Here is a 24,771-nt window from a genome sequence, read left to right on the forward strand (position 1 = left end):
TGAGCTTCACGTTAGAGTTCTTGTCGAAATTTAGCTAGGGCAAGAGGTAGTCTAATCACGCGTGCGTACTCTGAAGCCTGTTTAGGGCACCACGTTGACCGAACTGCCCCTCATTCCAGTATTATATCTCACTCCGAACTTTGTGCTGTACGAGATGAAGCTTTGCGAATATCAAGGTACACAGGTTATCGGCTCCATCTCTTTTAGTTTTATGATGTACTTTGCTTGTCCCAAGCAGAGCATAACAAAATCGCCCTAATTATTTTAGGAGTCTGTGTAGCCACATCAAAAAAGGATTATCCCCATATCCTCAATATTACTTGGTGTAGTAATGTGTACATTGTCCTGCTTGGGTAGGAAGATAGTTTTGATCCTACCTCCCAGCTTTGGTTAAGAGTATTGGGAAATACCCTTTCAATTCATAGGATAGTTTTACCGCCCAGCTTCTGACTGATTTAGAAGGAGGGAAGCTGTTGGCTGCGAATTTTAGCTTCTTTTTGTGTATCTTGTATCTTGAATCTAGTTAATATTTTGTAGACTAAGAATGATGCTCTCCGCTGAAACCGTCAAAATACCGTACACTTTTCTCATGAAGTGATTGTTCCATTGTTACGTGGAGAGAATCGTGCTAAAGATTGATGGCTTACGGATGTTCCATTTTGATGAGCAGAAATACTGTCACGATATGAGTTTGCTTTATTTAGCAAATCCTAGAATCTAAACCTTCCAACGAACTTTTGGGACCAATTTCGAGTGCCTCACGAACCAGCCAGTACAAACGAACCCAACCTTTTTTGCTAAATGTGTGTTGTATGGCACTTATTGAATATATTTCTTGCTTTCGTTTTGAGCTTCTTTAGTTGCTCGTTTCACTAATGAGGCTATTTTTCTTTATGATTTTATATACGAAGTGCCGTAGGAGCTATGCCGTATTATATAAGCCCTTGTATCATATCTGAGAGGTCCCTGGCTTTGCGATTTTCTTCAAAGTTGGCACGCAGAGATCTTTTTTAGGCTAATATATAGAATATATTTTTTCCGATAAGTGGGTGAAGGATCGACTTTTTCGCAAAAATGTTATTTATACCGGAGAAGGGAAGAATAGGATGAAAATGAAGGTAACGTTGGGGTGAGAGGTGAAAAGGGAGTGGTGGAAAGGAGCTTAGTGATAAAGGGAGTGAGGAGAATAAAGGAAGTCAAGAACCCGGGCAGAGAGGGTTGTATAATTTAATGGTGAGGGAAAGAAAGGGGGATCAGAAACGAAGGGCAAGGGAGAGAGGCAGAGAGGGAAAGAGGAGAGAAAGTGGGAACTATTAAGCTTATTGAAATTTTCATAGATTTAGGTAGTAATATCAAAAAGACAAATGGGGCAGGAGAACGTCTAGCCTGTGTTAGTAGATAGAGTATTAGAAGAAAGAGAGATAAGAGGATAGAGTCAGGTAAAAGAGAGAGGAATTTGAAAAAGGTTAGAGGTGTAGGTAGTTGGGAGGGTGTGAAAAAAAGAGAAGATCTAAAGTAGAAGGGAAACGAATAGATAAAAAGGTAGAAGGTAGAACAAGTGGAAGAGAAGAAGAAGAAGAGAGGAGAGAAAGATGAAGCCATGAAGATGCTGAAGTTTTTCTAAAATTATGTAGGGGTATCAAAAAGAGAAACAGACAGAACAACGTATATTCTGGGTGAGTATATAGAATACGGGCTAAAGAGGAAGTGTGATCTAAGGATCTGCTGGGTCAGCTTGTCTATTATTATATGTCTAACGCGGCAATCATAATATGTAAACAAAAAAACTAGCAACAACATTTTGAAACAAGTCCAAAATTTTCATTGTCGTACAACAGGAAATTTTGTTTCACGCCTCCATTCTTAGCCCCACCAAACGAACAAACAGGCCACATCTACATTACTCAAATATTGCAAGCGTGTTTCTTTTTTCGTTTTTTTATAGCCAATGTTATTCTTTTGCTGTTGCGCATTGTTATTATATCTTTATTGTTTCTGCTGTTTTTTACTGTAGTCTATTTTACCGGCGACGACGGTGATTTCTCATCATTGAAATACGTCCACCATGTGACAATTTTCGGGTGGCAACAATATTGCTTGGGTAACAACAACGCCAAAGCATTGCGTAGCGCTTTTCGAATGTCTAGACATGCGGTCAATAGCGAAGAAAAGACAACCAAACAGCCGGCATAAATAAATAATATGTTATAAAGGAAAAACACCGAAAATAGAAAACATAAATTAATACAAAAAAAATTTAAAACTATGCATGACTGCCAAAGCGAATATCATAGCGCCGCCTAACAAAATTTTTTCTAGTCACCCGCTTGATTCATGCCAACTGGGCATTGCCAAAGATTATCGTCGCTCGGCCCTCCCGTCTACAGTAGCAGTGACAGTAGTGGCATCATCATCAACAATCGACAATGGCAAAGGCGGACATCCTCGACGCTGCGGGTATATGGCGGGCGGCGCTGTTGCTAAGCGTTTAACATTCAGTGCGGTTACAAGATTAGAAATCTCTTTCAATATGATTTATTTAAGTATCAAATTAAATTTATGACACTTTCTTGATTATTTATAAGCAAATTTATATTCATGACAAACATTTGTATTAGAACTTGATACATATTTAAACTGGCGAATGTTTAAAAAAAATCAATTGCATCATCAGTTTTTATCGTTTTGAAATCAAAAGTACAATGGGTTATGAAAAAAGATTTAATTGTTAATACAAAAGACATAAATTTCAGAAATGAATTCATAGAAGTGCACATATGTATATATGTTTAGAGCGGGTCGATTTAAAAATCGCTCATTGCTCTGTGAAAATCGTATTCTAGGGATCAAAATAAGAAACTTTGCCGAAGGAACCATACCTCTAAAACGAATTCTGATGCCCCCCCCCCCCCCCTTTGGGTCGAACTTTTGGGTAGGATCAATTTCAATTCTACCCGCTGTGTCTTGTGGTGGCTTAAAAAAAACAATACAAGCAGTTTTACGATCTGCAATTGTGTCACAGTCATACTTTCATTTTTTAAAACGGTTGAATAAAAAAACCACACAAATATGTTTACGACATGCAAATGCATCACAGTGATGCCTTGGTTTTAAAAGGGGTTGCAAAAACGCTAATTTCTAATAATTTTTTTTAATTTCTTTCTATTACTAAGTTAAATTCATTTTTTCATTTACATATGTTCTGACTAAATAAATTTCTAAAGAGAAAAATAAACTCCAAAAAGAAAAAACATAGACATTTCAAAGTGGGATTTTTCAAAATTTGCAAGTTCGACTCAAAGGGGGGGCGGCATCAGAATTCGTTTTAGAGGTATGGTTCCTTCGGCAAAGTTTCTTATTTTGATCCCTATAATATGATTTTCACAGAGCAATTGGCGATTTTTTTGCCTCCCCACAAATCGACCCGGCCTAATATGTATTGTTGTAGTAGTTCTAAATAATTCGAAACCTGACGATTTTTAAGCCTAGATTCTTATTCAGCTTATTGTAGATTAAGATATAAATACGCTGTGGGGAAAATCTCTAGTTCAAAACTGGTGCGATTCTAGCGCATTCCGAACCATTCCAGCCATCCGTCTCTTTTACATGCTTTCAACTGGCGATGTCATAGGCGGTGGAAATTGTCCCCTCTGAATTATCTTTTCGCTAGATAAACATTTCCAAATTAGAACTAGTTCTTTATTGGCACTTTTTCGATAGTTCCGAACTAGTGTAAAAATTTACTGCTAAGGTCTAGTTCTTTTCTTGGTACTATTTTCTTGACTCGGAACGAGACCGAAATTCTAATTGTTGCTGCTAATACGATATTATCCCCTTCTTTGATAGTTTCGAACTGGTAAAAAAGTGTGGGGATAAAAGGCATACTCATAGTCGAAGCTCCATAAAGCCGGTAGCGGTTTTTTTGTTAGTGGCCTGTTTCTTAAATATATGTTAAATATGAAACATAAAATACCAAACTGTCGATTTAAAACCTGGAAAAATTTAACTACTAACGAACTAGTACTTGTTTGGCACTTTGGGTCTAGTTCGCAACCAGAAATTTGTAACACTAGTTACTGACTTTCCTTCAGGGTACATATATTGACTTCGAGCGATAGCTGGCAAAAAAAAAAAAAATAGATTTACGTACTTGAGGAACCTTTCCATACTTTAAGACAGTTCACATGAGAAACTGGAGTGATTTTCTACGCTGAGAAAAAAGTATATAATTTTAAAAAGAAAATATTTCCTTTTCTTTGTATTTTTCCATAAATGGTCAAAAAATAAAAAATAGTTTACGGTTCAAGGGGGCTTATTTAATACCGTTAGGCCACTATATTCCCGAAATGTAATGTATTCTAACGAAAACATTTGGCACACTTACTAAGTTTTTACTCGATGTACTGAAAGATTCCAATTCCCAACTCAGTACGCAACTATGGTTATATATCATGGGTCGTCATTCCATAAGCGCTTTCACGCAATTGTTTTTGTAAAACGCTCAGGCAAGCTCACCGCATAGGTAAGCGCACCACACATCCCCGCGCGCACGCATTCTAACCACTCGACAACAACCGAATGTATTCTGCTGTGCCCATTAGGAACTAAACTGCAAACAAAATGACTTTTGAAGTAATATTTTTGGGTATTTTTTGGTTCACCTGTACGAAAACAATGAAGCTTTGTTTGATTTATTTAATAATTCAATTTGAAATTAAATTAAATTTTAATTGAACGCATGCTGAAGTATTTTTGAATGCATTCAAGAAAACAATGCGATACGTTAATTTTGAAAGCTACCAATTCCGACCGGGTTCGTGTACGTGCCAGCGCCATTTCTGCTCGCTGATTGGTTGTTGCTATTTTTTTAGAAAACAAAATGAAGAATAGACATGGACTGACAAAAATTCATCTCACTTGAACTTAAAAATTGAATATGGAATATACATATTAGTTAAATGTTTGAAGTAAGAAGATAATTTAAGATTATCACTCATTTGCCTAATAGAATATAATAAATAATAGCTGTATTTTTTTAAACGGTTTTATTTAGCTTGACTCTGTGTACCGAACAAAATTTTGTTATCGAAATTTAAGTAACTTCCCGATAAGCTACAAGCTTGAAATTTGGATTGTAGTTCAGAACCCGATGACAATGCAATAATAAGAAAAAATTTCCGATAGGTGGCGCATGGATCGAAATATTTCAAAAAAATCGTATTTCTGCTCCGATTAGGCTCATATTTGGAACACGTATTACATACGTGAATAGAAATCTCATTTTATGCATTTTCGAAGTTTTTACAGTGTACTTTTTACTAGCTCCTTCGCCATTTTTTTATTTTTGGATTTCAAAGTAGGTGTGGTCGCGCTTCAATAATAAGCTCTTGGCGATCCCTGATACATATTGAACTGATTTTTCTAGGTCGACAATTGAATCGCAAAACCTTTGAAATTTTTGTTATGCACAGAATCCCCCTCGAATTGTATTCAACAAAGTGCGTTTGACAGTTGTATATGAATTTCATATAAGTCACTATTTGTTAAAAGTTGTAAACAAACAGAATTAAGCCATTGTCGTGCAACTCATGTTTTAAATATACCTTTCTGAAAATTAAATAGTATATTAAGTTTGTCACAAATCTCAAAATTTAAAGTCCTTAAAGGAGGAGAGATAGCCCAACAATAAAATCTATCAGGTTGACAATTTGGTTTGATTACGCCATGTTCGTCTGTCTGTTTGAACGCGAAATAGTCCCTCAATTTTTGAGATGTCTTGATTAAATTGGAGAGCAGGTTTATATTAAGGTGTCCGATTAGACATTTGTCGGAACCAGCTGGACCGGACCACTATAGCATATATCCCGCATACAACCGAATTTTCAGAAAATAAGTTCTTTTAGCATATCTTCCTCAGTTAATGAGATATAAGCTTCAAATTTCAGCAGATGCTTTCTTTATAGCACATACTGCTGTATGAAAAAAATTTTGAGATCGGTAGTATATATAGCATATGACCCATACAACCGATTGTTCAAGTAAGAAGGTTTTCATAATTTCTACCCCATTTTAACAGCTTGAAACCTAAAATTTTACTAAATGATTATGTACATATATGACATATATTGTTGGCTAAAAAATCGTTCAGATCGGGTATATACATTGCATATATATCCCATACAACCCAGTATTGACTCAACAACCTTTTCGTAATTTCTGTCCCGTTTTAACAGCTAGAAGCTTAAAATTTCTCAAAATGCTTACGTATGCAGCATACCTATATAAAAAAATATTTACTGAAATTCCGCTTGTTCCAAATCTTCTACTAACGTTCGTATCGCTAAACTGTTGAATAAATAACTCCAATATTTAATAAAGCAAAATGGCCTTTATTAAAGTACTTCACAATAACACTGATACTTCACAACCAATAGCTTGCTTAAATGAAGCTGATTGTCGTGCCTCTACTGTTGCTGCATTTTATACTCTGTGATTTCTCGTTCGCATCTTCTAGGCGCTTCCATTTCTAGAATTAGCTAGTTGGTTATCAGCTATAAACTCACTACGTTTATTGCTTCTCATATGCGCGTGTATGTGTGAACACAATTATAATTGCATACTTTTGGGAGCATCTCAGATAAGATATCTGCATGTGTTTGTGCATCTCTTCTCCGCTACGTGTACTTACATCTGTGTAGACATAATGATTGATCTATTGATGTGCATACAAGTCACTGCTTAGCATCGCTTAGAGATGACAGTACCCCTTAATGTTGCTAATATTCGTAACAGGATATATATAGTACATACCCCTTACAAACGATTGTTAAGATGAGAAGCTTTTCGCAATTTCTGTCTCCTATTAGACGAGAATATTTGATTCTGATAAGTGCGTATTCCGGGCGAAAGCAATGAGGATGAAAATCTGTTCTGGATACAGATCCGTTCTTGTGATCAAGCGGCTGAGTGTTGCTGCCACACATCTTCAAAAACTTTCTTCTAACAAGCATTTGTCTTAGATGCGCTTCTGTATCAAACAGTTGACTGCCATCAATATAATGCTCATCATATCATATTTGGGTCATTATTTTAAAAATCGTACGGCAACACTATATGAAGCATAATCATAAAGGAATTTGAGATTTCAGCAGAAATTGCCGCCATACAATAATTAATTTTATTTAAAGTCGTCAATGATTTATAGTTTCACATAAATATTTTCGATTCGCTACACTCGCTCGTTGTTAATTATCTGTCATATTCCATAACATGTGTTTTTATGAAAATGTAAATAAAATTGTACAAAGCTTCAAGTAAATAAGATACAAGAAAATATTTTTACTTTGGGGAACATTACACACATACATAAATACGTAACATATCTATGTATGTGGACGGTAGATGAGACGTTAATGGCATTGCGAGAATTTTAATCAAAGTTACAGAGATTTTTTTCTTGGCACTTTATATTAAAAAAATAATAATAAGCTCTGTTTAATATTCTTCATTTGTGTTAACAACATTTATGCAAGTAATATTTCATCGATATTTATTTATATGGGAACTGCAGAGTTCAACCCGAAATGCAACACATCTGTAGGCCTTCAATAACAACAACGCTGTTAAACAAAAAAATTTTTCAAGGAAACCCAATTTAAAAAAAATTAAATTCTTTTTTTCTTCTTTACATATCCGATGAAATGTTGCAGCTTGTCATACAGAAATGTGTGTAATTACTTACATGTTCATAAACAAGCACAAATTTACAATAACAAAATATATTCCATTGTTATAATTTAAATGTTTAGGCCAATAGCCAGGCAGCGTTTCCCAATCCACTTAAATTTCATAATTTATTGAACAGCAGCAAGCTGTCATTTTTAATAACGGTATATGCGTATATATTTTGATAGCATTATTAGCAAAAATTTTTTGTAGCTGAGGATAAACGAAAATCTTCTTGCAGATTATGTCATCAATCAATCAAATGAATGGAGGCGTTTTGTGTCATGCTTTTTTGAGGACACGCGTTTTAGAGATTTGAAATGTCAAATTTCTTTGAATGAAAATTGAAACTCGCTCGTAATGCTGAATAATGTAATTTGTATTTGAATATGTGAAAGCGTGCTATAAATAATAGGCACGCTTGTTAGGGTGGGTCGGAATTTATTTTTAATAGCAGCACGAATTATATGAGTTCAAAAATGCGTTATATAAATGGCGTTTTACATGCCAACCCATCCGAACGTTGAATTTGACATCATCAATTTCCTGAAATTAGGATTTGCTAAAATTTTATTTTCCTTGGCAACCCTTCGAAAAATGGTGATTTTTTTGTAAGAAATCGATATGACGAACATTAAAAAAACGATAAGTTTTCGATGGCGAATCGATAACTTTTTATTAATAATCGATAACTTTTCCATATCAAGTCGATACATACGATAACAAATCGATAACACCACAATAGAAAATCTATAGTTTTAGAATTTTCGATAGTAAATCGATAACATTTTGATAAGGAAACCATAACTTTCCTTTCATTTCCTTTCCTTATCTTTCCCCTCCTTTCCTTCCTACCAGAACCCAGCTCGATAAAATACACCAAACAACTTGGATGTCTCCTGATCAAAGAAGACGAAGCAAAATTAATCACGACGTAATCGATGGCAAGCATTGCTCCAATGTTTTGGATGTTAGCTCCTCTACTAGTTCAAAATATTGACTCAAAAAAGAGCACCATCCAATGGCACAAAGATGATCTCTCTGCTCGGGTCGCGATGGGAGCATCGCACGACTTTCATGGCCGAGCCGAATTCCTACAGGCGACCTGATACAACATGCCTAACGATGCAATATAAGTTCCAGCACCCGACTATGACAAATTGTAAATGGTTATATCCTGGCTAAAAATATTAAAGTAACAATGTAACCTAACCTAACATTACCTGTATATAAGTTCCTTGCAAAGCTTATAAAGGTTGAAAAGATATTGAGTAGCACAGTCATCTCCGTAAGGACCTCTCCGGGCTATTTGAAACCAGAACGAGGCGTTAGATTGCGGTTTTAGCAGCCACGTCATATTGACAAATATAAATTTAAAATTTTGAAAAACCTCGTCTATCTGGAAACGAGAGTTGACAGTGGTGGTACATTGAACTGAGAAGGCAATTCTCGACCAATGAAATTTACGCTGTATAAGTCTCTTCTGATACCTATCTTGATGTATGGAATTATGGACGAATCATGGCAAAAGGAGATTGGATTACCATTAGAGTACACGGAAGAAAAATCAGATGGCTATTGTATGGTTCTTTCCGTGATGAAACGGGCTTCGCTGGCTAAGTCGTGTTATGTAAATTGAGATGGACATATTATAAAAATTGGCAGGCCAACAAAGTATTCCTATCATTTCTCGTGTTTGGAAGCCTAAGAATGGGAGAACCTTTACAGAGTGGGTAGAAAAATGGCGAAGGAAGACTTGATCTCTCTGTGGCAGAAATGAGCAAAGCATTACACGCGAGTGAGAGCTTTATTGAGCTTTCTCACATACAGTCTCAAACAGGCATTACAAAAGCTCATATACACGCTCTACATTACATACCCTAAAACATTTCTATATCTCAAAGATAATTACATATTGTGTACTATGCTCTGATTTTTATAGCCAATATATTTATTTCCTTAAATTTTGCGATCCATCTTAATGCACGGCTTACCCCACAAAACAAACGTCACATGCCAAAACGGAAGTGTAGGGTTGAGATGTGAGATTTGGAAATAATTTCGGAATACAATAAATACATTTCAATCTTAATTTAGAAAATCTGGAACTAATTGTTATGGGTTATATGGTTAAATGGGGTTAAACAGGAGTAATGAATGTGTGGCCAGAGAGCATACATATGTACATACATATGTGTACGAGCATACGAACATAAATACAATTGATCTTCCAGCTATAATTTGCCGCAACCAGTAAAAAATATTAAGCAACAAGAAGCGGAAAATTTCTCCACACACAGTCATAAATCTGTAAGGGTACACATCAAGAGGTCATTGCCTGTTCGGCCTGTCTTACCTGCAAATGTGATGCCCATATTGAGCGAACTGTCACGTGGCAGTGTTATTGTAGCGTAGGTGGTACCACGATCGGGTGCCAAACCAGAATCTTCCGATTGTGCTGGACTCATGGCGCGATCAACTGTAATGAGAGAAAAGAGCGAAAATTACTTATGATGACATTTAATAAAATTCATTTGTAGAGTTCTTAAGTTTAATAGCGTTCTTTTTTCTTATATTGTCCATTTTGCAAAGACAATGAAACAGCGAACTGGTAACAATTAAAAACTTAAATAAATTAGTCCTCAATTGGTGCACAAAGAGAAGTACAAAAAAAATTCAAGAACTTACTTAATTACATGTAAAATTGATAAGTGATTTCTAGCATTTTCATTTCGGTGTCTCCAAAACTACAGTCAAAGCTTGACAATATGAAGTAAGACAAACAAAGTTTTGCGAAAACGGTTGAAATATCAGGAAAATAATCTAGAAATTAAAACGAACCTGAAATGGCCCAAATTATTCCTGAAATGATCTCAAAAACAATCCCGAATTTACCCGGGCATAATTCCAAATTGATCACATATTGTCTCGATACTATTACGATATTATTTTGTAAACAATGCAACCCCGAATAGATCTTGGAATAGTCCTCAAATAATCTTGAAATAGACCCCAAAAAATCATCCTTCAGAATAATCCATACAATGTCCTGGGGCCAAGTAACGGGCACACCAACATCAAGATATTAGAAACAATTTTTTTAACCATAAAAAGGTATTTTCTAATCCGCGTTGCTCTTCCGTTGCCCCACAGCAGACGTTGGGAGTCGGAATTAAACATGTAGGTTCCGTCCCTCAAGTTTGTAGGAAAAATTAAACAGGAACACGACGCAAATTGGAAAAGAGGATCGATTTAAATTGATGTAGATTGGAACGATTTTCGTTATCCTGTATCAAATTTGGTTCAGAAACGAACTGGTTTTCATGTGATGTGTTGTTGCCGTTTGTCTTTTATTTAGAGTACATAAGTATGTGTATGTGTGTGTATTATGTGTTAATTCAGAAACGGGGTGGGTTTCACTGCTCAGTTTGTGTGATTAGCTGTAGCAGGTAGAAGTCAGTAATTTTAATCGTTTGATCCTTTTTATGTTTTGTTACTTTGGTTCGTTTTAATCTCCTCAGAGGTAAATCGCGCGAAGTATTTTTTTATTAGATGGTTTCAAGTACTGTCCCAAAGTTATCTCAAACTAGTTTCAAATAGCTCTAAAATTATGCTAAAAATGGTTCCAAAATGGTTCCAATCCGACATGACTACAAAAACCGAAAACTATACCGAAATGGTCGAAAATTTATCATGAAATATTGTCGTAATCATTCCGAAATAGATCCCATATTACTCCGAAATAACCCGATTAAAGTCTTGAAATGGTCCCAGAATGATCCTGTAACTATTCAGAAAACTGCTTAGTTTCTATGAATCTTAAACAAGCCATGAACCATATCGTCGGTTTAGATTGTAAACCTGTTGAGTCCCATTTTTGCAAAAGTAACTTTGTGATGCAGTTTGGTAAAGCAATAAAAACCCAAAATAGTTTAGTGTGAAAGTTTTTTGAGTCACAAATTTGGCTCAAAGAAATACAAGCTAATACTCAGGAAGGATCTAGTGTGCCTATATTTTGCAAAAAGTCCTGAAATCAGCTCGAAATAGCATCGAAATTATCCCGAAAATATTTTAAATCGATTGATCGTGAAACTATCGTATATATCAAAACCATATCCAAATTGTACAGAAGAAGTTCCGATATGATCCTTAAACAATCCTGAAACAACCCCAAAGTGATACCGAAACGGTCCCGCAATAATCCCGAAACCATCAAAAATTCCTTAGTGGTTCGAAGCTTATATTCAGGAAGTATCTAGTGGACATATATCTTGGAGAAAATCGTGAAACTCACTCGCAATAGTATCGAAATTATCCCGAATATAATCTTAAAATGATCTAGAGATAGTTCCGAAATGATCTTGAAACTATTCGATATGATAAGACAAACCATCCCCAAATTAAACAGAAGAAATTCCGATATGACCCTTTACCAATCCCGAAATATTCCCAAAGTGATACCAAAACGGTCCCGCAATAGTCTCAAATTCCTTAGTGATTCGAAGATGATATTATCCTTAAATCAAACGCTAAAATGGGGAAACGAAAAATGAGATATAAAAGTGCATTTTTTTTTTTTTGTTCAGTACAACACCAACTATAAATGCAACAGGGACTACACTTGTTTAATGCATTTTTGTTTTCTTTGAAATAATAAATAGAAAATTTCCCACTTTCAAAAGTAATTATTCGCAATTATTTTATGCGGCACCCATCAATTTTATCGTTTGCTTTCAAAGCAGAATTTTCGCGCTTCCTGGTGGTCTCATTGTTGTCTTGGTGCTTGTAACCTTGCTCGTTAACACATTTCACATTTCATTTTATGCTCCTTTATTTCACATCAACTCGCTTTCTTTAATCTCCTTTTTCAAAGTAATTTTCCTACCAGCAACAAGCATTTTACGATCATCAATGATCTTGCTGTAAAATGTGTTAAACGCATTTTATTGTGAGAAAAGCAGACATTGTTGTTGATTTTGTTATTGTTTTTTATGCATTTGTTATTATTGTTGTTGTAGCTGCCACTTTTTATTGTTCTTGCTGCTGGAATATCGCAAATCTCATCAATCATTGCAGTTGTTAATGCCTTCTCCAAAGTTGCTGACCGCTTTTCTTCACTTCATTTGCGTCATGGCAACGCGATCAGTACGATCAGTGCAATAAAGTCGATCGCGTCCCTCCACTTCTCTCATATAGCACGTAAACAGTTTCTAGGTTTTGTTTTAATATTCACATTTCGCATTTTACGCTGCTGTTGTTTATCTTATTCCCCCTATCGATCACTTTTGTTTTCAAAATGTTGTAAATATTTGTGAGTCTTGTTAAGACGTTTTCGCTTAAGGAAAATAATAAAAATGATCTGATCGACTATTCCGCTTAAAAAGAGACCAAATCCCCTAAAGTATGCACATTTTTTATGGCGATCACAGCTAAAGGTTGAGTTACTATAGTAAAGCACTCTAGTCTTCGGTGCAAGGCCAACTACAGTCTTCTTCAATTGAAGATGCCAAAAATCTGCTTTATCGTGCTTTCGCAGGCAATATATCTGCAGTCATAGCAGCACGAGCTGCAAGCGTTCTTGGCTTAAACTAAAGTAGGTTATAAATTGTTTGGCGACCTTTCATATTTAATATATTTATATTCGTTTTGCCGGCTCGAGTTCAACTTATCACGGCCTTCAGTTCACGACAGCAAAAGCAGAGATCTTCATCCTCACAAAGAAGCGAGCTCCCATTATAAAGACAGGAAATCGGCGGGATGTTATTGCCATACAGACACGAGAAGAATCGCTGGAAACAGCAGTAGAGCAGCAGTACTGCCGGAAAGTACATCAAGGAATTAACTCTCGCGCTTGATCCATGGCTTAAGCGACCATATAGAGAGGTGGAATGTCACCCGATACAATACATAAATGGGCACTCTTACTTCCGAAAAAATATTTCCATAGAATGGGAACGGGTGAAAACTCAAACTCCCCATTTACGGAGATATCGACGACATATGTCAAAACCTTCTACGAATGCAATAATTTTTTTCAACAAACAGAGGAGAGCAGAAAAGGCAGTTGGCGACCAGCAGTGCCCTCAATAATATGACCGGTGTAATTGAAATATGGGATACATCAGCAAATACGTGTGTCATATGTTTTGGCATATCCTTATCAAACCCATTAGCCTGTCAGTAACAATTGAGCTTATGTAATAACTCTAAACGCCGCTGACCGTGAGATGATTGGTTTAAGTATCGAAACGAAACGAGAACAAAATAAACCAAAAAAGAAAGGAAAGGTAAAGGGAAAGGAAGAAGAAAAGGGAAAGTAAAGTAAAATATAAAACCAAATGAAAACAATAACAGGTGAGGAAAAAATATAAGAAGAGTTAAAAAGAAATGAAAAGTAAAGATGAGAAATCGAAACCGGAACCGCGGCCGAAACCGAACGATAAGTTAACGACACCTTACGGAACTTCTAACGGCTTGTTATCGACAACAAACATTATCGATGAGTTATTGATTTGCAGATGTAGGAAGTACGGGCTGGAGAAAGAAACGATCGAGCACATTCTGTGCTCGTGCTCTGCGTTTGCCAGGCTACGACTCCAGCTATTAGGAGTGATACAGCTGTCAGATCTAGAAGCAGCAACTGGCTTAAGTCCTAGGAAGCTTCTAGTATTTGCCAATAGGATGGAGTTATTTTATAACATAGGTGCTGGTTTTTGATATGGTTTTTTAGTTTGGTCGCTAAAACAAACTTCTGGTAACACTACGGACTCATTCAGTCTATGTGAGGTCCTTATAGACCGGCCACTTCAACCTAACCTATTGAGTTTTTATCGGTATATTATTGGCATTTTATTAACGGTCTTTAGACGAGTTATCGACTTCTAAAGCAAATCTTATAAACTCGTCTTAGATAACAATCCTTATAGATGAGTTACGGCGTTTGTTATAGAAAAGTTTTCGATTTCTTATCGAACCCTTGTAAATTTTTTATCGATAATCAAAGTTATTGATAAGTAATAGAGTTCGTTATCGAAACATTATCATTATTATTTGTTGTCGGTTTCGAAAAGATCACAATTTTTCCCCTTAAGCGTTCTAGGTAGAACCTATACGAATCCTGAAATTTCGCAAATTCAATGTACAGCAGCGGACAGAAAAAAAGCAGTGGCATTTTAAAACAAATTTCGTCAATTAAATAACAAAAATATTTTTTTGTTATACGCTTGAGCTTTACTGAAATACAAACGAAATATGTATGTATCTGAAATACGGTCGGTAGACTTAAAATTTGTAAAAGTGGTTAAAAAATTCGAAATTAAAAAAATTTATGACTCCAGATTTGCTCAAGGGAAAATTACAAAGTACATATGTTCAAATTCCAGTGGAGACACATACATATGTACACTAATAGCAACTTTTTTAGAAAATAAAATATTCTCCAAAACATTTTTTAGTCATAAATATGAGTTTCCAAGAATTCCAAAGTAGGTATTCTAAAAAAAGGTGGAAAAAATTAAAGCATATTTACTGCGTACGTTTTGTTGTTAAAATTTTGAAATCTTATACAAAACATTCGGCGCACGGCATAAAAATATCAAAGACCTCAATTGGCCACACCTAGACAAAATGGCAACAAAACACTAAAAAACCACATCAAAATATTTTCTTAATTTATTCGTCACCAGCAGCGTTAAGAGATCAAAGACGCACCCAATTTGCATGCCGTAGCGCAGAACCGTTGCGGTGCAATGCTGACAGTCCGCTGGTTGGTCTATAACGTGGTCGGTCGCTTTGATTAGCTTTTGGAAAAGTTGCACGGCCATGCACCTAATAAGAACAAAAATTGCAAATGAAACGCATGACCAATGCAATAACTCACAAGAAGATAGCCAAATCGAATTGTAACGCTGCGGGTGGAACGCGATCGGCAGTTTGGCGCTTTTGTGCAAAAAGTTGTTGATTCGCCATTGTAGAGGCTAACTATGCGAACGTTTCGTAGTGCGTCAGCCTGACTACTGCTGCTACATGGTAGCTGTTGGTGGTCGATTTGAGAAGAAACTATGTCGTGCGATAAGTTAAATACGCAAGCGTAAAAATAGAGCGTACGGCGCATACCAATTTAAACCGTGACTTAACGCCGAAGTTGCTTGAAAGAGACAAATTGATGAATGCTACAAAATAAATCAAATGGTCTAGGAAGCCGTTTAGAATACATTCCATTTTAAGCATATTTGATTAGATACTTGCTTATTATAATTTTAAGAGTTTACAAACTTCTTCTGGCATTGGCACAGCATAAGCCCCGTTTAAAAAAAAAAAAACAAAAACATGGATAAAATTTTGACCAAAGCATGGCCGCTAAGCAAGCTAACTTTTTGTACAGTTGCTCAGAAATGATAATGTATAGGTTAGATTAGGTTGGGTTATAACTTTTAAGTTGTGTTGTGATACCACATTCACTAACGGCGACATTGATTTCTTATTATTAAAGGAGTCGCTGAGTAGCAACCACTCACGTGCTTCCGGATGAGGCAAACATCGACCCCAATATTTCCTCCGTACCATTTGGTCAATTAAGCACGAAATGATTGTCTGACTCCACCTCGTCATCCTCCATGCAACTTACACAGTTAGAGTTATATATGGCAGTGCCCCGTCAACGCTTCAATCACCATTGAGCTGTTTGCTATCAATAACCGACCAACGCGCGCGGCCCACCTTCCTAGGAACCGACTGCAAGTGGCGGACGGTGTACTAAAGTCCCCTTGCTGGCATTCGTCTCCAATGGAAAGTAGCGAGTGATTTCAGGTACATGCCGCCGACTAAGCCTCACCGCACAGTTTAAGAGCTCAGCCCTTTGATAGCCGGCTGACTGTCCAAAATATGTTAAACTTCCTAACACAAGACGCCTTTGAATAGCATCCCGTCCACAACATCCTTTATAATGACGACTTCAGTTTGGTAGACGCTTCTGTGGTGAGGCAGCTTCAGCTTTATGCTGACTCCAAATTCCTCTTAGAATACGTATTTTTCTTCTTTTCCATCTAGCTTGGACCCATTCGCAAGTTAACTAGACTCCAAATGTGCTCCCCATCCCACTCACCCTATGAAGTTGACATCCGGACAAAACCTGGCGCACAGTAATCTGCCTTTTTGGCGATAAAGTCGAAGCTTGTAGGAATGCTGGAGTGACTTTTGTCACTAAGTTACAGCCCAGGCTGCGACTGCCCTTCCAAAAATTCCCACCGGTTTCAACAAAGTGTACACAACGAGAGTTAGCGTTGTGCGAATGGCCCGCTGATTCCAATCAGGACAATAATTGCACGATTTCTAGCCTTGTAAAATCGGATGCCGTACCCAGTGCTTTCCACCAGACCAATACCGATTGGATCGGCTTCATCACCATGTCATAGCCAGTGTACCACCCACCCTTGGAAAGAGCCCCCAGCGTTTTGTATTGGATCCACGGCCGCAGTCCAAGACGACTGAGGCTTTCCTAGTTCAGTCCTCATATTAAGCTCGCATGTCAACTTACTTAACCCTACTTTATTTTACATAATGTACGGTACTGTAAGCTGTCAAATCTGGAAGCAGCAGGCGGCATAGGTCCCAGAAAGTAGTATTTGCTAAAAGGGTTATTTTATAACATAGGTCCTGGTTTTTGATAGGGTTTTTCAGTTTGATGAATATTGGAACTATTTTTCGTCATCCCTTGTCGTTCGAACGAAAACCGACACTGATGACGCTAAAACCGGTTTATCTCCAAACCAAATTTGACAAGGGATGACGGAAAATCGTTCCAATATACATCATTTATCCACGCTGTCGGAAAATCAACAAAACAAAATAAGTCAGTTTTTCAGTGTGGTCGTTATAGAAACTTTTGGAAACACTACGTACTCATTCAGTATATATGAGGTCCTCATGGAGGGCCAGTTCAACCTAACTTACCTAACTGTACTGTATGGTGCATATATTGTACTGTACTGTACCGCACAATGAACTGTACTGTACGATATATAATGTACTCTAATCTTCTTGGCGATAGCGCTAACATTCAGATCCTCGGAGCTATCCTCTCATCGGCCGTGAAATAAAATATTTGTTTAAAAGAGCGTTCAAACAAACAATTTCAGGTAAGGAGTTCTTCAAACAAAATGTGATATACCTAGGTAGTTTTTCAAAAGTTTGCAGATAAAATGATCTCCCGAAACCGCAGTAGAGATGGGTATTGTTCCATTCAGCAGTTTATAGGAAAATCCTGCTTCCGAGTCCTATTATTTAAAGTTGAAGAAATCTTCATTTTAGGATTCGTTAATAAGAAGATAAACAGCGAAAGGATATTCCTTTGGAAGCTACATCTTCACTTATGGCAAAGCTGAAGGATTTGCTGTTCAAGCGTTTTTTGAGTCTAAGTACTTTGGCTGTAAATTTTAGTTTCCTAAGGCTCTTAATCAATTATAATAAAAATGCATCCCAATATTTTTTAAGTAGCTGCAATTCATTTATAACAAGTAAGGAAGGTTAAGTTCGGATGTAACCGAACATTACATACTCAGTTGAGAGCTATGGTGACAACATAAGGGAAAATAACCATGTAGGAAAATGAACCGAGGGAAACCCTGGAATGTGTTTGTATGACATATGTATCAAATGAAAGGCATTAAAGAGTATTTTATGAGGGAGTGGGCCATAGTTCTATAGGTGGACGCCATTTAGGGATATAGCCATAAAGGTGGATCAGGGTTGACTATTTGATTGCACGATATGGGTATGAAAAGAAAGGTGTTAATGAGGGTTTTAAAAGGGAGTGGTGGTAGTTGTATAGGTGGTCGCCTTTTCGAGATATCGCCATAAAGGTGGACCAGGGGTGACTCTAGTATGCGTTTGTACAATATGGGTATCAAACGAAAGGTGTTAATGAGTATTTTAAAAGGGAGTGGGCCATAGTCCTATAGGTGGACGCTGTTTCGAAATATCTCCATATAGGTGGACCAGGGATGACCCTAGAATACGTTTGTACAATGTTGTAACAACGAAAGGTGTTAATGAGTATTTTAAAAAGGAGTGGGCCTTAGTTCTATAGGTGGACGCCTTTTCGAGATATCGCCATAAAGGTGGACCAGCGGTGACTCTAGAATGTGTTTGTACGATACTGGTATTAAATTAAAGGTATTAATTAGAGTTTTAAAAGAGAGTGGTGGTAGTTGTATATGCGAAGGCGTTTTCCAGATATCTACCAAAATGTACACCAGGGTGACCCAGAACACCATCTGTTGGATACCGCTAATTTGTTTATATATGTAATACCTGCCAAGATTTCATGGGTTTTTTATTTCGCACTGCAGAACTTTTTCATTTTCTTCTACTTAATATGGTAGGTGTCACACCCATTTTACAAAGTTTTTTTCTAAAGTTATGTTTTGCGTCAATAAACTAATCCAAATACCATGTTTCATCCCTTTTTTCGTATTTGGTATAGAATTATGGCATTTTTTTCATTTTTCGTAATTTTCGATATCGTAAAAGTGGGCGTGGTCATAGTCCGATTTCGTTCATTTTTTATACCAAGATAAGGTGAGTTCAGATAAGTACTGAGTTCAGTAAAGATATATCGATTTTTGCTCAAGTTATCGTGTTAAGGGCCATGCGGAAGGACAGACGGACGACTGTGTATAAAAACTGGGCGTGGCTTCAACCGATTTCGCCCTTTTTCACAGAAAACAATTAAGGCCATAAAATCTATGCCCCTACCAAATTTCAAAAGGATTGGTAAATTTTTGTTCGACTTATGGCATTAAAAGTATCCTAGACAAATTAATTGAAAAAGGGCGCCCATTTTGAAATTTTCTTTTATTTTTGTATTTTGTTGCACCATATCAATACTGGAGTTGAATGTTGACACAATTTACTTATATACTGTAAAGATATTAAATTGTTTATTAATTTTTCCAAAAAGAGCTTTTCGGCCGATAAATAAAAAGACAAAAACTTTTGTTTTTTCTTATTCTCCTACGCGTTTCGATGTTTGTTATAACATCTTCATGTTGTTTTTTACAACATCGAAACGCGTAGGAGAATAAGAAAGAACAAAAGTTTTTGTCTTTTTATTTATTGGCCGAAAAGCTCCTTTTGGAAAAATTAATAAAAACTATACTCTGGCCCAAAATCACTAATATTAAATTTTTTGTTAAAATTTTACTTTAAAAAAATTTTTTTTTTAAAAGTGGGCGTGGTCCTTCTCCGAGTTTGATAATTTTTATTAAGCGTACATATAGTAATAGGAGTAACGTTCCTGCCAAATTTCATCATGATATCTTCAATGACTGCCAAATTACAGCTTGCAAAAGTTTTAAATTACCTTCTTTTAAAAGTGGGCGGTGCCACGCCCATTGTCCAAGATTTTACTAATTTTCTATTCTGCGTCATAAGTTCAACACACCTACCAAGTTTCATCGCTTTATCTGTCTTTGGTAATGAATTATCGCACTTTTTCGGTTTTTCGAAATTTTCGATATAGAAAAAGTGGGCGTGGTTATAGTCCGATATCGTTCATTTTGAATAGCGATCTGAGATGAGTGCTCAGGAACCTACATACCAAATTTCATCAAGATACCTCAAAACTTACTCAAGTTATCGTGTTAACGGACGGACGGACGTACGGACATGGCTCAATCGAATTTTTTTTCGATCCTGATGATTTTGATATATGCAAGTCTATATCTATCTTGATTTCTTTATACCTGTACAACCAACCGTTATCCAATCAAACTTAATATACTCTGTGAGCTCTGCTCAACTGAGTATAAAAACCGATGAAGAACGGAAGTGTTATCAGAATCAAGTAACATAGAATGTAGTTTGTTTCTTTTTTCGAATATGTAATATTGAACACCTTAGCACTTTACACGAAAATAACACTATGGTAAAAATATACAATTACATCCAAAATTTTCCTTTTAGAGTACATTTTTATAGTTTTGAGGAAATCAATGAAACGTTGAAACTCAAGTGGTTAACTAACGATAACTGGAAAATCTGAGATCTGGCGATGCATTAAAGGGCCGTAAGAGCCAAAACCACACCACATGCGCTAGAACAAGTGAAGAAGAGCAAGAGCGGAGGGGAGCATAAGATTGCAACAAAGTTGGATGGCGGCACATTTGATGGTGGATTTGGTGAGTGGAAAAAGAGCGGATGTGCAAATGATGCGCAACGTACGCAATTTGGTGGTCGCACATAATTATTAAGTTGTTTTTGTTGTTTACTTGTATTTATTAAGTTGATGGTGCAATATGGGGCAACGGAACAGTGTAGTAAAGATACATACAGACATAAATAGAGAGGTAATGTTTTCATGGGACACTAGGTAGGGTACACATGCATATCTGTGTCGTTTTATCATAACATCTTAAGTCTAAAAATCATGTTTGTAGATATTAACGATTTTGTTTAAAATTTATTTTGTTGGAGTTTTAAAAAATATATTTAGCGCACTATTTTTAAAGACAAATTCAACTATTTTTTTAAAAAATATCCTTTGGAAATGTTATTTTTTACTGTTTTACAGTTAAGGTGTTTTGTAAAACGAAATCAAAAGAAAAAGGACGCCTTAATTAGACTTAAGATTTTATTACAAAAGAGAGACTATCGTTTTAAAATGTACAAGTGGACATAAGATCTTTGTTAAAATTAAAATGAGTAAGCAAATAGAGATAGGATGTTTGTATATTATTATAATTCTTTAACAAAAGCTATTATGATAAAAAAATATAGTTTCAGGTCTTATTTTTTTTTTATTTAAAACAATAAAAATTCATAGTTGTATAATCAAAAAAAGTAATATTCAAGTTTTTTCGTAAGTTTGGGAATAAATGGCTTCAAAGTAAGTAAATAATTATTCGTCATATTCGGTTAGAGCCGGATGGCAATCTAACATATCTTCTGATGTTAAGTTCATGTAAAAGTCTCTATAAACTTCATCTACTAGCGGCAGCATATCTATGAGATCGTTTTTCTTTTTATACTCAGTTGAGCAGAGCTCACAGAGTATATTAACTTTGATTGGATAACGGTTGGTTGTACAGGTATAAAGGAATCGATATAGATATAGACTTCCATATATCAAAATCATCAGGATCGAAAAAAAATTTGATTGAGCCATGTCCGTCCGTCCGTCCGTCCGCCCGTCCATCCGTCCGTCCGTCCGTTAACACGATAACTTGAGTAAATTTTGAGGTATCTTGATGAAATTTGGTATGTAGGTTCCTGAGCACTCATCTCAGATCGCTATTTAAAATGAACGATACGGACTATAACCACGCCCACTTTTTCGATATCGAAAATTTCGAAAAACGGAAAAAGTGCAATAATTCATTACCAAAGACAGATAAAGCGATGAAACTTGGTAGGTGAGTTGAACTTATGACGAAGAATAGAAAATTAGTAAAATTTTGGACAATGGGCGTGGCACCGCCCACTTTTAAAAGAAGGTAATTTAAGACTTTTGCAAGCTGTAATTTGGCAGTCGTTGAAGATATCATGATGAAATTTGGCAGGAACGTTACTCCTATTACTATATGTACGCTTAATTAAAATTAGCCAAATCGGAAAAATGTTTTTAAAAGTAAAATTTTAACAAAAAATTTAATATCTTTACAGTATATAAGTAAATTATGTCAACCTTCAACTCTAGTAATGATATGGTGCAACAAAATACAAAAAATAAAGAAAATTTCAAAATGGGCGTGGCTCCACCCTTTTTCATTTAGTTTGTCTAGGATACCTTTAATGCCATAAGTCGAACAAAAATTTACCAATCCTTGTGAAATTTGGTAGAGGCTTAGATTCTAGGACGATAACTGTTTTCTGTGAAAAAGGGCAAAATCGGTTGAAGCCACGCCCACTTTTTATACACAGTTGACCGTCTGTCCTTCCGCTCGGCCGTTAACACGATAACTTGAGCAAAAATCGATATATCTTTACTAAACTCAGTTCACGTACTTATCTGAACTCACTTTGTATTGGTGTAAAAAATGGCCGAAATCCGACTATGACCACGCCCACTTTTTCGATATCGAAAATTACGAAAAATTAAAAAAATGCCATAATTCTATACCAAATACGAAAAAAGGGATGAAACATGGCAATTGGATTGGTTTATTGACGCGAAATATAACTTTAGAAAAAACTTTGTAAAATGGTTGTGACACCTACCATATTAAGTAGAAGAAAATGAAAAAGTTCTGCAGGGCGAAATAAAACACCCTTGAAATCTTGGCAGGTATTACATATATAAATAAATTAACGGTATCCAACAGATGATGTTTTGGGTCACCCTGGTCCACATTTTGGTCGATATGTGGAAAACGATTTCACATATACAACTACCACCACTCCCTTTTAAAACCCTCTTTAATACCTTTAATTTGATACCAATATTGTACAAACACATTCTAGAGTCACCCCTGGTCCATCTTTATGGCGATATCCCCAAAAGGCGTCCACCTATAGAAATAAATGGCCTAAACAGCCTTAAACGAGAAAATATAGTAACGCGACGGACGCCGCCGCGCCGATATTTTTGACATTCGGCGGCGACCTGCGAAAAACGACCAAAATCGGCGGCGGCGGCGGTGTTTATCGGCGGCGTATATCTCTACAATGTGCATATAGGATAAGCTTCCGCACGCCTATTTTTATGCTTCATTGAGCGAATAAAGTTGTTTGTTTACATTTGCATAGCATGTTTGGCGTTGCGTGGCATAAGTACGGATGTTCTTTGGATATTCTGAAATATTTTGTTTAGGGAGCGTGGCCATAATATGATCAAGCAAAATATGAAATCATTGTTGCGCACTAGGGTGTCCCTTATTTTCCAACGTGTTTCGAGTCTCGATCTTACTCCCCAGAAATATTGAAATAGCCTTAAAATTTGTATGTGCAAAATTCTTTGAAAACCAAAAAAGGTTAAGAGGTTGCGCACGTAGTTTGAAATCGTATAAATGGTGAATTTTTACATTTCTTTGGTCCACCCTAATTCATTAATTGTAGGCGGAATTGTCTCTCACTTGTTATCAATAACCTCTACAAATTTGGTTTCAAACGTATTGAAAATTACAAAAATTGGTCAAATAATAAAAAAGTTATATAATAGAAGAGGGGCCAACATTTCAATTGCGCGCAAAATTTTCAACTTTTTACTATGAGTTTTTTGAAAATTGTCGAGTACGCAGGTTTGTAGCTCATTCAATTTGACTTTAGTGACGTGCAAGTTTCATAACGCTATCGACTACTGTTTAATGTTGAGAATTTTTATCGTGACGGGTGTCATAACCATATTATACTAGCTTTACCCGGCGTACGTTGTAACGCCCGAGATCGAATGAATGTTGCGTTATTTTTTCTGTTTTGTTAGTTGATAATTTAATTTATTGTTTTTAAATTCCGAAGAACCATGATTGGAGAGCCAATTTTCAAAGTTGATATATGCGCAGGCATTCCTTTTGGTTTAAGGAGTTTAGAAATTCAATTGGATAATTCACAATTTTATCTTCATCTGTAACTGTGTCGATCGATTTATATTTCGTCACTTCACCAGGAAATCGGTTGTGAATGCGATCATTGATTTTGTTAACATGATCATTTTTAGGAGCTAAGATAGTTCGTTCGCATAGCCAAAACACAAAAACATTTAAATTTAAAAGTCTTAATTTGGAAATATGAAAAAGTTTCGTCTTGATCGAAGCAACCTACAGCCAAAATTTGATGATGATTGAAGTATGGGAAACACGTTTTCACAGGTAACACACACGCAGAATTTGATTTTTATAGAAGATGTAGATAGACTTCCACATTTTACTAGAGGTGTTAGGACTTAACGTCATATAGCTCCTTACCAATTTTGATTATCCTACCATTACTATATCCAGAGATATGCAGTATAATATATTCCACTTGTATGGGTGGTGCCAGGCCCCGTTTTTGCCAATTCCACATTTTCTTGGTGGTGTTAGGGATTGACCTCATATAACTCCTTACTGAATT

At 36.1% G+C, this 24,771-nt stretch overlaps 1 protein-coding gene across 5 annotated transcripts in view; it reads right to left on the reverse strand.

Annotated features, from left to right (window-relative positions):
• Grip (Glutamate receptor interacting protein) overlaps positions 1–24,771 on the reverse strand; it is a 120,733-nt gene that overhangs the window by 38,115 nt on the left and 57,847 nt on the right. For all 5 annotated transcript variants that reach the window (XM_067785374.1, XM_067785373.1, XM_067785375.1 and 2 more), the window contains exon 3: positions 10,082–10,204. In XM_067785374.1, coding sequence (XP_067641475.1) covers positions 10,082–10,204 — 123 coding nt within the window. The remainder of the gene's footprint in view (positions 1–10,081; positions 10,205–24,771) is intronic.

This window comes from Eurosta solidaginis, chromosome 4 (assembly GCF_040869045.1).
Source record: "Eurosta solidaginis isolate ZX-2024a chromosome 4, ASM4086904v1, whole genome shotgun sequence".
In the NCBI taxonomy this organism is placed as follows: domain Eukaryota; kingdom Metazoa; phylum Arthropoda; class Insecta; order Diptera; family Tephritidae; genus Eurosta; species Eurosta solidaginis.